Here is a 13,714-nt window from a genome sequence, read left to right on the forward strand (position 1 = left end):
AAAGATAGGTTTTAATCCGTTAGGAAGCTATACCAATTCTGCCCATAAATATGTCTTGTAACGATTTGTAATGTATTAAAGTGAAACATTTCTTTTTTTTGTTAATTCTAGTGGCTTCTTTATATGATTTATTATCCGATTGATTCTTCTAGATGTTTACAAAAACCTGTTTCCTGTAATCACACTGCACGTGGAAGCTCTTCACCGACACGTTCGATCTCCTCGATGATAAACATCATCGATGCGTAGGATGGCCTCGGATGGCAGGTAACCACCATGCGGAAAAAGTTCCCAATGCCTTTGTGTAACAATGGCACGTAACCGATCAGAGTCGTTCCTCGTTTAACCATTCGTTCCTTGATGTCCGCCGTAACCGTGTACAACCGTTGCCACCATTCGGGTGTTTCCTGTTCCGGCTGCCCAACCCTCAACCAGCTCGGAACGTACCAGAAGCTTATGTTCGTGTACTGGCACTCCTCCAGCACTGGGCGGAAACCATCCCTTCGGATCACTTCCGCGTGCAGCATTCCAGCACAATCGAACGCATTGTTCACGAGCGCCTCCAAACCCTGCTGGCCACGTGCCTTGTACATGAGCCAAAACTTGAAAGCGTCCACTTTTCGGCCACATTGGACACTCTTGTCCCCGGTGTCGTAGGAGATGTCGTAGAACTTGTCCTGCTGGAAGAGATAGTCCGCCTTGGCGGCGTTACATTCGTGCAGTAGCCCTCGTTCCTTGACCAGAAAGATCGAGCACTGCAGTGGAGCACCGAGCGTCTTGTGTGGATTCCAGGCAAGTGATTGCGCCCGATCGGCTCCTCGTAGGAGGTGTCTGTGGCGCTGCGAAAGGATCGCTGTCCCACCGAGGCAAGCGTCAATGTGCAACCACAATCCGTACCGTTCGCAGACGTCAGCCACCTGCTGAAAATCATCGAACGCACCCAACACCGTCGTTCCGGCCGTGGCATTGACGAAGAAAGGTTTGCGACCGGAAGCGAGAACCGATTCGATGGAGGCTTCCAGTTCCTGCGCGATCATACGCCCTCGATGGTCGGTTTTAACCTTCACCAAATTGTCCAACCCGATTCCGAGCCAATGTACACCCTTCGTGATGCTGTAGTGGGCCTGCAATGATCGACAACACATTACACACACAAAAAAACAACTAGAACTAAAGTCGGGTATTTTGCTTACATCCTCCGAGGTAAAAACAACCAAAGGCTCCGGAAGGTTCGTCAAACCGATGCTCTTCACGTTCGGTACCTTCCGGTAGCGGGCCGCTACCATCGCATACATATTGGACATCGATCCTCCAGGGCAGAGAATTCCATCGCCTTCACCGAACCCAAACAATTGCAAACATTTCTCGATCACTGCATCTTCGATTAGCGTAAAAGTTGGTCCAACTTCGAACGTGTACCTGCGAATCAACGGTGAAAGTATTTTGAACAACCTCTCGATATATCGATTCCTCATGTGGCACTTACTGGCTGGTGTTAAGCGCCTCCGTTATCCAGCTTCCCGTGAGACCGTACGGATCTACTCCCGCAAACAGTTGATTGTGGAAGTGCCGATGGCCGGTGCGCACAGAATAGTGTAACACTTGGCGGATGATTCGCTCGATCGTGTCGGCACTGCTGGGCGTCGGGTCGTCCATCGGGAAATGAATAAGTTTCTGTCCATCAGAAGGAAAAAAGATATTGCTTTTGATATCAGTTCCTGCAATCCAACCGTGACGAGCCCGTGTATCACCGAGTGAGCATCCAGGAAACCGGTTCCGTATCGTATCAACAAACGGGAGTATTGTAATCATTATCACTCCACGCTAACATCGGTACCATTGTACTTATTCTTGCGAGATAAGTAGATAATCTAATAAGCAATTCTTCAACGCCACATTGACCACGCGTTTGCCTAATGATGCGTTTTGGTTCACTCGAATCATCATGTGCACTTTCCGTGACCTTCACAGCCTTCACAGGAATGCGTATGCGAAGACGGAATGTCGCAAAACACCCTCACTTTCTTTTCCTTCCCAAGAAAGGGCGTCGATTGTAGTTACCTTCAAGGCTTCCGGATACTCAAACTCCACCACCGGTTTCTGGTCGATCGTTGGGCCGAGGTACCCTTCCTCCGCCAGCACCCGAACCACTCGCTCCAGAATGGTCCACTCATCGTCCGAAGCGGCGGCCACCCCGCTGTTGCTAGTACCGGTTCCATTTTGTGGCTGCTTGCACCGTGTGTGACCCTTTGGCTCACCGTTCGCCCCGATCGGTTGCGTATGACCGTTCCGTTCCATCGGTGCGCTCGTTTCTGGATCCGGTTCCCGAGGAAAAGCGATGTTCGTCGCGCGTGTCCGCACGGTATGATTTCTCCGACACGACTGTGCCACCGACACTGGCAGTTCTTGTCCATTTTCATCGCTACTTATCGGACAACGATGTGGACCGTGCGATACGCAAGGGAAACGCACACATTTAGCTGCGCTAAATAACTGTCCGTTGGTCTTGGTTCGGAGTGTCCCGCGCTAAAGATGCGCCACGCCAATTGTCACTAATCAGCTGATGGCGATAGAAGCGTCTTTCTCTTCGCTCTATCCGTCGTATTTTTAACGACTTGTGCGTTATTTGTATTACTCTCGCGGCGGTTTATATTATGGCTATGCGAATGGTGGGATGTTAGAACATTGTTTGAAAACACTTTACTTCGCGCACACGCTTGCTTTCTCCATTGTAGCATTTTGCATAGGACCTTCCGCAACGTCTCGAAACCGTCGGCCCAATGTCCTTTCTTTTCACTATGTCCACTAAACAAAGAGCAATTAATCACGAAGTGCGAAAAGTACGCTACTGATAGTGGTAAAAGGAAAACATATTGCTTTCCACTTTGAAAACTATAGTTGCACCTTGCGTAAACTTTTTTCCCATGGGAATTGTCTTCGAAGCGAGCGAAGATTGTTTGAGGAAGTACTATCAAGCAAACCGTAAATAATACAGAACCGAGTTAAACTGATTTGAAACAATGGGACTTACGATCACTTTGCATAATTCTTGACGATTGGTCATTGGAGATTCAAATTCGCTCAACCGCACATCTTCTTCTTCTTCTTCTTCTTGGCGTAACGACCTCTTGGTCATGCCTGCCCGTTAAGGGCTTACGAGACTTGTTTCCCTATTGTACGTGGATAGTCAGTCCTCTCGTACAGGGGAGGGTCCGGTCTCGGTTGGGATTCGAACCCACGCCGTCGAGGTGGTGAGCCCCGGCGCTCATGGGCCGATTTTCTAACCGGCGCTACCGCTCGGCTGTCGCGGACCCCGCACATCAATATTCACAATTAACTGAAATCCAGTAGGAAATTAAAAAATTGGTTGAGAAAACATGGCATTTCCCTTTTCAATGTTTCGTTCAATTTGAAAAACCTACGTTATTCGTTTGAAAGTTGATCGTAATGGTTCGTAAACTAGTTGTAATAAATTTCCCACATTGAATCTCCCCAAACAGGACACAAATTACGTCCGAACAATATTATATTTCCTATGTTTACTTTCGTACCGCAACGAAATGGGGCAAATAAAAATATTACTGGAATGAGGAAAATGCCACACGCACGATCCTCGTCGCACACTTTCTTACGGAAGCGACGAAAAACTATTCCTCTCGATACCAGGCGGACAGCTTTCACCGAAGGTAGCATCCATCGTATACCACTAATCCGTCCCCGAACGCTCACACTGACAACCGGACCGATCGCATTCCATTGCGCGATTGATAAGAGCGTGGTCAGTGTGTGCGCTACCGGACTACACGATCATCATCCTGCGATCATTCTCCCCTGGTGCGAGCGAATTAAATTGTTGAGCCACCGCGACCGTTTCGGACGAGATTTCTGATTCCTTTTTGCTGCCCCGACTGCGGCTTTCGTCATTTCGTACCAGGGTAGCATGCAATTGTTCGACGCGGCACGGGTGACGTCTACACCTGACCTACGCTACGGCATATGGACGTCGGGATGGGCTAACTCTCTCGCGCTCTGTCTAGCTTCCCGTTATCAGTCAAATAGAAAAATGGTGGAGTTATTGCTGATTGGTCCGGCGGCCATCGCAAAAAGCGTTGGCGATCACAGCAGAAGCATCTGAACACGATCATAAAACGATCGGAATGATGAAGTTTTTCTCATAAATTAAATAATTCGAAGGTTTGTAAATTAACGAACACATGTGTTTATATATATTTATTTTCTTCCCAAAAGGATTAATGTTTTTTATTGAGGGTTTGTTTTCACTTTTGTAAATCGCTGTAACAATGCTACAATGTATTCACTTGTATCACTACCAAAGTCAACCAGTTGAAATCAAACACATTGTTAGTGGAAAACTTCAACAAACAAAAACCTAAAAGCACAAAGCTCCCTCCCTCTTTTCGCCTTACACGCTAGGTATGTCTTTTTCCGTATTGCTCTAGTCTTTTTGATTGATTGTTCTCGAATGCTATGATGACTATGCGCCCTTACAAAATAACCGTGTCCGCCGTGGAGATTGACGATCTGCACAAAACCTACGACGGTTACGGTGGTTAAAATGTGCCTAAATACTAACGCGCTCAATATGAGCTACCTCGTACGCTGGGTGTCGCTTTGCTCGGCCGAGATCACCTGCGACAGGTCCACCTGGATGCCTTACCTAACAGGTTATTATTGCCGTCTAGTTTTTACATGTTAAAAAGTTCACTTTAAAAAGAAAACAGGATGCAGCCAATCGACATTTAGAAATGCAAATATGTCACCCACGATTGGACTTGGCTGACCCTACGACACGCTCTGAAGGATTATTACTATAAATACAAGCTAGGGGGGGGGGGGGTCCCTGGAAGGCGGTTTTTACGACTTTCTGTTTTTAAATCCCTAAAGTTCTGTTACCTTAATACTACCGTTTTTCGTTGCTTTGTCTTTTGTTTGATTATCGCGCGAAAAATAAAACACATTTACACACTAATGGCACAAATCGGCATTGCAAACTCTCTCTCTTCTTGTCCTTGTCCATTTCCTACGTCCACTCATTAGTCTCTTCATAACTCCTAAGTTGTCTCTTGTGTTAATTGCTAATACTTTCCCTTTGCTTTTCCGTTTCCCACAGTTAGGTCAATCTTGAGGCGCAACTGTTACACTACATGTATGTCGTTACTATGTCTATGTTCTTTCACCTTTCGTTTTTCGCACCTTCTGGCTGGCATTGTTCCCGGTCGCCCATTGGTCAGTACTTGTCCTCGTCCATTTCGAGCTGGCGTGCGTGCCGGATGTTGTTCGGACCGTGCGAGTTCCGCTTGATCGTGGCCGTGTCGGTTTCGTTGAACGACTTCACCAGAATCTTGGGCGTGTTGTTGCCGAGCGGGCCACCGTTGACGTTGATCGACTTGACCAGCGTGCCGGTGCCATTGGACAGCTTCGAGCCGCTCGCATCGTTCCGGGGGCCCTTGAAGGACGACTGCCGTTTCGGTTTGCTGCCGCTATCCGTAAACTGCAAAGAAAGGAACGATCAAACACCCTTTAATTTCAAAGATTTCTTAAGAGGAAATGAATGATCGTGTGCGATCCATCCACTTACATCCTTGGTCGGTAGCGAAGAGTACTGGTTCGGGTAGGAACCGTAGCACGGCGAACCCTGGATCGCCTTCAGACCCTTCGTTTTGCGCCTCATGTAGTGCACGGTGCCGGCAATGCTGACACTGCAGCACACGAGCATCGTTACGGCGACCGCAATCAGAATGGCCGAGACGGACGAGGCGTAGATTGCCGCCGGTGGTAGTGGACCATCTGGAAATTGAAAGAAGGAACACGAGCACGTTACGATTAGTATCCTTCCAAAAGAAACCTCAAGCTGGGCAAATTGACGCACCATTGTTGAGTTCGATGTTGCACTTGCGTAGCTCCCGATCGCTTCCGAGACACGTAAGCTCGCCGGTGGCCGAGACCGAGTGTGGCTGAAGGCAGACACGGGTCCGAAGCTTCTCGTTGTCCGCATTGCACGGCGACCATTCGCTCCATTCGCCCCAGCCGAGGAATGCTGCAAAAGGAAAAGGAGAGGTTATGTTTGGCTCGAAATTGGCTCCACCGGGAAATCCGTTACTTACAGTCACAGTTTGGCATCTCGCAGCTTTCGTACTGCACGCTTTTACCCTCACAGTCGTTCTCGGGCGTTAAGCTGCCGGACATCGAGAGGCACTGGCGAGAGCGGGATCGTGTTCCGGTGCCACAGCTGACCGTGCACGGTGTCCAGTCCGTCCAGCAACCCCATTCACCTGAAGCGAGAGGAAGACAAGGGTGTGATTAGATGATGCTCGGAACACGATGTGTCTTTTGAGGTGAACCTACCCTTGCATGGTTGGGTGTTGCATGCTCGCTTCGTCCTATTGAATCCGATACATTCAAGCTTCTCGCAGACGCGCGTCCGATACTGATAGCCTCCTCCGCAGGACGCACTGCACGGGCTCCAGGAGCTCCACTCGCTCCAACCATCCTCACCATCGGCATCCAGCGTAGCGCCTCCAGAGGAGGATCCCATCGACGCCGCTAGTCCCGCCGAGTCCACCGACCTCTGGCAAGATCCATCCGCCTGGCATACACGCACTTCCTCTTTGGGGGAGATCTTCAGCAGCGCCGAATCAGCGATCGGAGCCTTACAAGTGAACCGGAAGCGCTTCTCGACGTAACCTCCGCTGCCGGTGGACCCATTCCCACCCGGCACCATCAACCAAGGTGTCCAGGTGCCCGCTTTCCGCACATCCGGACAGGGTTGGGTATTGCAAACCTCGTAATCGAAGTGACACCCGGAGCAATCCATGCCACCGTTCTGTGGCGTAGGGTTGTCACACTTCCGACGGCGGATGCGGAACCCGCCACCGCACGGTGCGCTGCACTCCCCAAAGTCTCCGTACGGACCCCAACCACCATCGACCGGCGGTTGCTTCGGTGCCGGACACGGAGGCAGATGCGAGCAGTAGATCTCGGCCCGATCCGGCCCGACGCAAACGCGTCCTCCGTGCGCCGGCTTCGGATTACCGCACGTGCGCCGTCGCGTCTTCACGGCCATCCCGCACGTTTGCGAGCAGGCCGACCAGGCGGACCACTCCGTCCAGCCTCCGTGCACGGTGCAGTTGCTGACGGCGATGTGAACTCCGGTGCATCCGCGTCCTCCGTTCTTCGGCGGTGGGTTATTGCAGGTTCGCGTCCGGCACAGGCAAGAGTCCGCGTTCGGGCCGAACTCCTCGGCGGCGGCACTCTGCAGCTGGAGCGCCAATTGTCCTCCGGCTCCCCCGATACCGCCACCACCACCGCTCCCCGACTGGGCACACTTGAACCAATCCGACCACGCCGACCAGCCACCATCGACCGGAGCCGTCAGCACCGGGCACTCGGTCGCATTCTGCACCCAGTACTTCGCCAGCGTATCCCCGTTCGGTGCCACCGTGCACGCCTCCTGCAGCTCGTTCCAGCCGCAGTACGGGTCCATCGAGTTGAGGCAGCTCGCCCGGGAAGGATGGCGTCCGCAGTGGTTCGCCGGGATGCGCATCAGCGCTCGGTCCGTGCCGACGTACAGCGATTCCGTGTCCTTCACGTACTGCATCGTGCGGATGCGGGCCGTCACTCCGTCGGTGCGCGCTTCCGGTTGCCACAGCTCGATCACGCACGTGTCCTTCGTGCGCGGCAACACCGAGATCTTCTTGATCAGCCCGTCGTCCGTGGCCACGTAGATGATGTGGACGCGCTCGTGCAGCTTCGTCGGGATGACGTCGATCGCGATGTGGCTGAGGCGCTCGAGGGCCGCATGATGCAGCGGTCGGCCCGTGATCGGCTGGATGGCCTGGTCCATCAGCTGGTACTTGGACGACTCGATCAGCGACATGTGACGGCCGGGGGCCGAAACCGATCCGCGGCACTCGTAGTGGTCCCGGCTGGAGACTTCCTGCGCACGCCAGGCCGCTCCCTTCGACTCCTGGTGCTTGAAGGCGCCATCGAACGCGGCCTGAATGGCGGACATGTTGTACGCGCAGATTGCCGACCCATGAATGCTGTTTCTGCAATTACAAAACAAGTTTTAAAGGGTGTTATTATAAAAAGCTTTTCATTTCTTGGGTGAACTCAACCCAACTAAGTTGTACATTAATGTTTCTATAGCTTCCTAGGCTGCTTTAGTCACGGTCACGAATGGTTTGGAAATGAAATTGGGAAAGTCATCAACTACGCTGCTAATTTTCCTAGCAAAGATAAGGACAACATTTATTAAAGAATTTCACAAAAGTGTTTAAATACCTAACGTTCATGTTTAATTAATATTCTTTAAAATTTAAATGATCTGGAATTTGCAACCATTTAAGTAAAAATGCCTTTAAATAAATTTAGCAAATTATGGCTATATTGGCACTCGGTGCATTATTACGAAACATTTATGTAAAATGCTATGGAACTATTGAGGATTTTGTTGTAAGGATTCAAGTTAACATGGTTGAGAATTGTGCAACATCTATAATCTAGATCAGAAGTAAACCTCTCGTACTTTTAATAGAATAAATATAAAAAAATTTAATAAATAAAAAATAAAAGGGGTCGGCAAAGTCCGGCCCGTAAGAAAATTTTAGTGCTTCATAACAAAACACATCTCAATGTTTTCACGATGTCAGGTTTGTTTTGTTCGAAAAATTAAAGATTGAAATTGTTGAATGAGGTAAAATTGTTCAACGAAAATAAGATTGAAAATAATTGAAAAGTTCAACGATAAAATTTCAAATATTTTATCTTTTACCACTTTTTAGGTAACTTAACTTTCGGGTCCGCGACAGCCGAGCGGTAGCGCCGGTTAGAAAATCGGCCCATGAGCGCCGGGGCTCACCACCTCGAGGGCGTGGGTTCGAATCCCAACCGAGACCGGACCCTCCCCTGTACGAGAGGACTGACTATCCACGTACTACAACAGGGAAACAAGTCTCGTAAGCCCTTAACGGGCAGGCATGACCAAGAGGTCGTTACGCCAAGAAGAAGAGGTAACTTAACTATTTGAAAACATTAATTCATCGTTTAAGATATCCGGGACGCGTTTTCGGTTTACTTTTAATCATCTAGCCCTTTTTAGGAAATGTTTGCCGACAATCATCAGTTAACAATTCTGAAACTACTTACTCTGGTGTGGTGAACGTCGCGTAAAGAACTCCTTCATCGTGCGAGTAGACCATCCCCTGCACCTCGTTGTAGTAGAACGGATAGTTGCCCGGCAGCGAGCAGTTCAGGCGGGCCTTCACGAACGAGGTCCAGTTGTCCTTCAGGATGCCCGGCGTACCACCCGGGTCGTTCTTGCAGACCCGCGCAATCCGCGAGTAGATGCTCTTTCCGCAGTTCATATACTCGACCGCCGCCTCGCGCAGCACGAAGTAGATGAAGCCTCCGTGCTCGAAGCTCCCGACGAACTGGGGCTCGTTCAGCCAGAGCGAGTTGTACTGGACGGTGCGCAGGATGCGCGAGCTGTTCTGCGTGATGTCCGCGCGCAGGATGGCCGAGTCGAGGCCGGAGAAGTCGGTGGTCGACCCGACGAACAGCTGGCCCGACTCCGACATCAGCGCCGTCATGTTGGCCGCCGGGTTGTACGGGCACTTGGCCATGCCGTCGTCGTCCCGCGTCACCGAGAGGTCCTCCATGTGGCGCACGGTGCAACGCGGCCGGAAGGCGTGCGTGCCGCATACGTACACCTGGCTGCCGAAGCTCTGCAGCACCATGATATAGTTCCGGCACGCTTCCTCCGACTGGCCCTTCGTCGTGCAGAGCGATCGCAGGTTCTGCGGTACGTCCCAGGAGGCGCGTTCGATCACGTCCAGTCGCAACGAGAACCGGAACAGGTTATCCCTAAGGAAGAGAAATAGAAAGAAGGTCACAAACATTAATAAGATACAATTGCTTGAAGTAAAAACTAAATACTGAGCAATTTGTCACACACAAAATAAACTTAATTTGGAAGTTTTATGCCGAGGTGCTTGTAAAACCACACGACACACTGGAGGGGAACAGATTGAATGTCGAAATTCTTTATTGCCCTCGACGAATTGGCCAAGCAGTACAGCGAAAGTCACTAATTAAATAAAAACATAATCTATTTCCCAGCGCGACTAATAAGGTCTTCAAAGTCGATCATAAAGATCCGCGGACCACCAGAGTTTGGGCTCGGGGCGTCAAAAAGCCTTCCAGCCTTCCGTTAACATTCGGCGAGTCAATTAAAATGTCGCTCCCTTTTTATTTCTCACACCCAACGCCGCAATAAAATCGCGAATCGTGTTGTTGGCACTTCCTTAACGGCCATCGATCATTCATAGTCCTTCCCGCGCTCGCGCCACCATAAATCGCGTCAAATAAAAATCCACCCCCCTCAAAAAAAAATCCAGGCTCGGGAGGGCGACGGAAAAATCTGTTGGTCAAAGAAAAACGAAAAGAAATATTCGCCAAAACCATTTTGCGCCCACGCAACCTTGCCCGAAATTATTGACCGTCGGCCACAAAAGGAGTGTGTGTGTGTGTGTGTTCATGTATGTGGGATCAAACGGTACGGACCGGAGGAGTTTGCGTCTGGGTCAGACAAAAGTCACCAACCATCGATGTAGCGCGCTTGGTGGCGCACGGCAGATTTCGAGAGGCGCCAAAAGTTAACGATTGTCCATACAGTTTTGCATATCATCTGCATTTTGGAGGCGCAACGCTTTTTACCCTCCAGTAGATGGTATGGAGGTTGATAAATTTAATATCGATAGCATACTCCATCGCTGCTCCACTAAGGATCCGCCGTTGCCGCACAAAGTCATAAAACAAAAGATTAACGTATCAGCATTAACATAGTACCGTACGCCAAAGTGGTCGTGAGCTGACAGCGGTTTGTTCAAATAGGGAAACAGAACATGTCTGTTATAGTTAATTTATGGAAATGTCTCTGGAAGAAAGAAGCCTAATTTTTTCTCGCCACAAGATATCAATCAAAGTACATTTTTATCTTCGCTCTTTTTTGGGAAATTATATGAGAACATTAGGTTTTAGGTTAACAGCCAGATGTTAATTATTCAAACAAAAAAAAATACATATGTTGCCACTTCTGTTGAATGAAGTTTCAAAAGGGAAATCCTCTGCTAATAAAGAAAAAAAATTGGCATGTAGAGCAGCTTGCGAAAACATAAGGCTATCGTCGAGTCCGCGCAGTTGCTTCTAATGAAGAATAATTGCCGACCGGAGCCGTAGCGAACCGGGTTGGGAAAGCTCTGGTTCACTAATCGATGCCATGATTACCGGATATGCTGGATTTAGCTACGCCGTTCCGAGGTGGAGCGAAAGCCCTAAACCTGATCCTCCCATCCTCAACACCCAACCGTTATCTATCGCAGTTGCGAGATGGTTCGCGTAAGAGTTGCCATGCACCCGAACGCGATGTGTGTGCGAACTCCCTTCGGCAACCGAATGGGTGGGTGAAAATCGCCACGGTTTTTCCATACCAGCGCACCCGCGCAGGTTTGTTTGTCTAAGCTCGGGCTCAGCCCTCCAGGGCATCCTTCCAGCGGGCGAACGAACGGGGTGCAGCGTATTTGTTAACCGTCGCTTGGTACACACGCTCGGCGGCGGACTGTGACTATTCGGTTTCAGGTAGGTCGAATGATTTATGCACGTTACGACGGATAGGAAAAAGGAAAGCAAAAATTAATGCGCCGCCATCCGAAGCGAAAGGACTCGCGGAAAAGGCGAAGAACCGGGCAGTGTGTTAACAAAGTGGATCGCGTGCGGACATTACCGATGGCGCTGCGAACGCTGCGAATGATTTACGGCCAGCTGCTGCCAGGACCGGAGCAGCGGAAGGAAGTGGCGCCGACCTAATGACGACCGGGTGGCTCCCGAAGGGTCGAGTGCGTTCAAGCAAATGAAGCCTCAGGGTCGCTTCCGTTCGCGGAGGTGAATGGGAAGAGCATCCCGGCGCGACAAAAATGGCCCAGCTCAACACTTTGGCCTGAGGTGCGGACGGAAATGGAAGCTCCAAAAACGGTGGCGAGGTAAATCCAGATCCAGACCGTCCTGCACCACGATGGGAAGCGCTTTGATGGGCCCCGCTTTTAAATGCATCGATCGTGTTGGACTTCCTCTTATTTAATGCCACCTAATGAGAAATGTATGTCGTTCTTTTATTGGACCTTTTTTGGGGTTGTTTGTTTAGAGTTTAAAACCAAAACCCCTTCTAAAGCGTCCACCAGATCCAAAGTGCCTCGGAGGAGAATCTTTCCCGAAACGTTCCCCTGAAGCGGTACGGCGTTGCGAGGGAGCGACTCTTAGTATGCAAATTTGAAGCCATACATTAGGACTGCAAATCCCCGAAGTAATCGACTCAATTCCCGATTGTCGAGCTAGCCTAGAAGACCAGCTCAGGATCGCCTCTGCCTTTCGTGTGAGAGGACGTATTCAGAAATGCAAATTGCTTGGGCTTATCGTGCAGGTGAATATTGTTTGAATTTTTGGCGAGCTTCTGCGTCGCCGAAACGGCTTCATTTTGCCAACGGAATGTGCTTTTAATAGTCGACATAAAAGGAAAATAAAGTAGCACATTTTATAACACTCGTTTTGTAGATAAAACATTACCCTTATGGTAAATATTGTGAGTGAAAGAGGGGAATAAAACTTTCTCTCAGAGGTACAAAACAAAGAAGGTCGAGAGAATTTCCAAAAGGAAATTAACTCCAACTCCAATAAATCCGACTCGACATTGATAAGCTTAAAAATTGGGATCTGTGGGAAGGGATTAAACTTGGCCCATCACGGTTTGTGCTACTTTTCGACATCCGGCGGCGATTTTCCCATACTGCACGCGTAAGCTGGACTAAAGGCGTGAGATGCTTCCCAATCAGAGTGTGTCGAATTCTGTATGTGTGTCACTGTTCCTGTCGCGTAATCACGTCGCTATATGTTTTTAATTTTGTTTTTACACACATGCCCACCGTAATCTTGTTCGGCTTGGTTCAGGATCTTTCGCAACTTTTCTTGGTTAATCTGCTTCTTGGAACGTTCCCGATGTCAGCACATTCGGGTTCGTTATACGCTGCGAAGGCGGACATTCGGTACAGCCTACGCGGGCGGTTAATTAGGGATGACTTCAGAAGCAAGCACGGACAGCGTGGACCAGTGTTGGAGCAAGGTATAGAACGAGAGCCTGGTGAGGCAGAATGCGGGTGAACGTGTTAATTCCCCGGTTGGCTTCTTTCTGTCAACGTGTTGCTTCTTTGGGATGGCAGTAAACCAGGAATTGCTGATTGCTGTCCTCCAAGTTGTTCATCCCTCGATGAATTACTCCAAGCCTGAACATATCGTCATCGTTTGGAGCTAAGCTCATCGTTGGGACGATACTTTAAGTTTACACTTTATCTTGCGTGAAGTTGTTTCCAGGACTCGACTGTCATCATCGACCCATATTGGAAGGTGTCTGATCGAAGCGCAAGGTCTACAAAATACACCTTTGCACGCAGGACTCCCCGACGCACTTTCCGGACACAAGGTCCCGTTGTCCGGCAGGCTAATGGGACACATTCATCTGACCCACAGCCTCGATTTACGAGACACTTACGCGAGCGCGAGTACCACGCGGGCGGATACCTACTCATGGGACCAAAGTCGCGCCAAAAGTGTGCCAATACAATTGCGCCACCGCCACCGGCGGCTC

The 13,714-nt window shown here is 49.8% G+C and overlaps 3 protein-coding genes across 7 annotated transcripts in view; all 3 read right to left on the reverse strand.

Moving 5' to 3' along the window:
* The window catches only part of LOC131288370 (protein krasavietz), a 340,776-nt gene that overhangs the window by 145,483 nt on the left and 181,579 nt on the right, over positions 1 to 13,714 (reverse strand). The gene's annotated exons all lie outside the window — the stretch shown is intronic.
* Positions 148 to 2,298, reverse strand: LOC131284568 (cysteine sulfinic acid decarboxylase). The gene is made up of 4 exons (XM_058313431.1): positions 2,062 to 2,298; positions 1,487 to 1,674; positions 1,194 to 1,419; positions 148 to 1,124 (listed from the first exon to the last, which is right to left on the reverse strand). Exons 1-4 carry the CDS (start codon positions 2,296 to 2,298, stop codon positions 180 to 182), a joined length of 1,596 nt encoding a protein of 531 aa, XP_058169414.1. The 3' UTR covers positions 148 to 179.
* The window catches only part of LOC131288364 (semaphorin-5B), a 72,715-nt gene continuing 64,245 nt past the window's right edge, over positions 5,245 to 13,714 (reverse strand). Inside the window, exons 2-7 of the mRNA XM_058317489.1 lie at positions 9,169 to 9,885; positions 6,367 to 8,069; positions 6,126 to 6,293; positions 5,891 to 6,058; positions 5,600 to 5,808; positions 5,245 to 5,512 (exon numbers count right to left, since the gene is read on the reverse strand). Of these exons, the coding sequence (XP_058173472.1) occupies positions 5,249 to 5,512; positions 5,600 to 5,808; positions 5,891 to 6,058; positions 6,126 to 6,293; positions 6,367 to 8,069; positions 9,169 to 9,885 (3,229 nt within the window). The 3' untranslated portion in view covers positions 5,245 to 5,248. The remainder of the gene's footprint in view (positions 5,513 to 5,599; positions 5,809 to 5,890; positions 6,059 to 6,125; positions 6,294 to 6,366; positions 8,070 to 9,168; positions 9,886 to 13,714) is intronic.

This window comes from Anopheles ziemanni, chromosome 3, assembly GCF_943734765.1.
Source record: "Anopheles ziemanni chromosome 3, idAnoZiCoDA_A2_x.2, whole genome shotgun sequence".
In the NCBI taxonomy this organism is placed as follows: domain Eukaryota; kingdom Metazoa; phylum Arthropoda; class Insecta; order Diptera; family Culicidae; genus Anopheles; species Anopheles ziemanni.

What these genes read in the sequence shown, in the direction of transcription:
- LOC131284568 (XM_058313431.1), bottom strand. Translation starts at nt 2,298, where the DNA reads ATGGAACGGAACGGTCATACGCAACCGATCGGGGCGAACGGTGAGCCA. An exon ending in AGTATCCGGAAGCCTTGAAG is followed by an intron (nt 1,675 to 2,061) that starts GTAACTACAATC and finishes TCTGATGGACAG; the next exon opens with AAACTTATTCATTTCCCGAT. An exon ending in TTGTTTTTACCTCGGAGGAT is followed by an intron (nt 1,125 to 1,193) that starts GTAAGCAAAATA and finishes CGATCATTGCAG; the next exon opens with GCCCACTACAGCATCACGAA.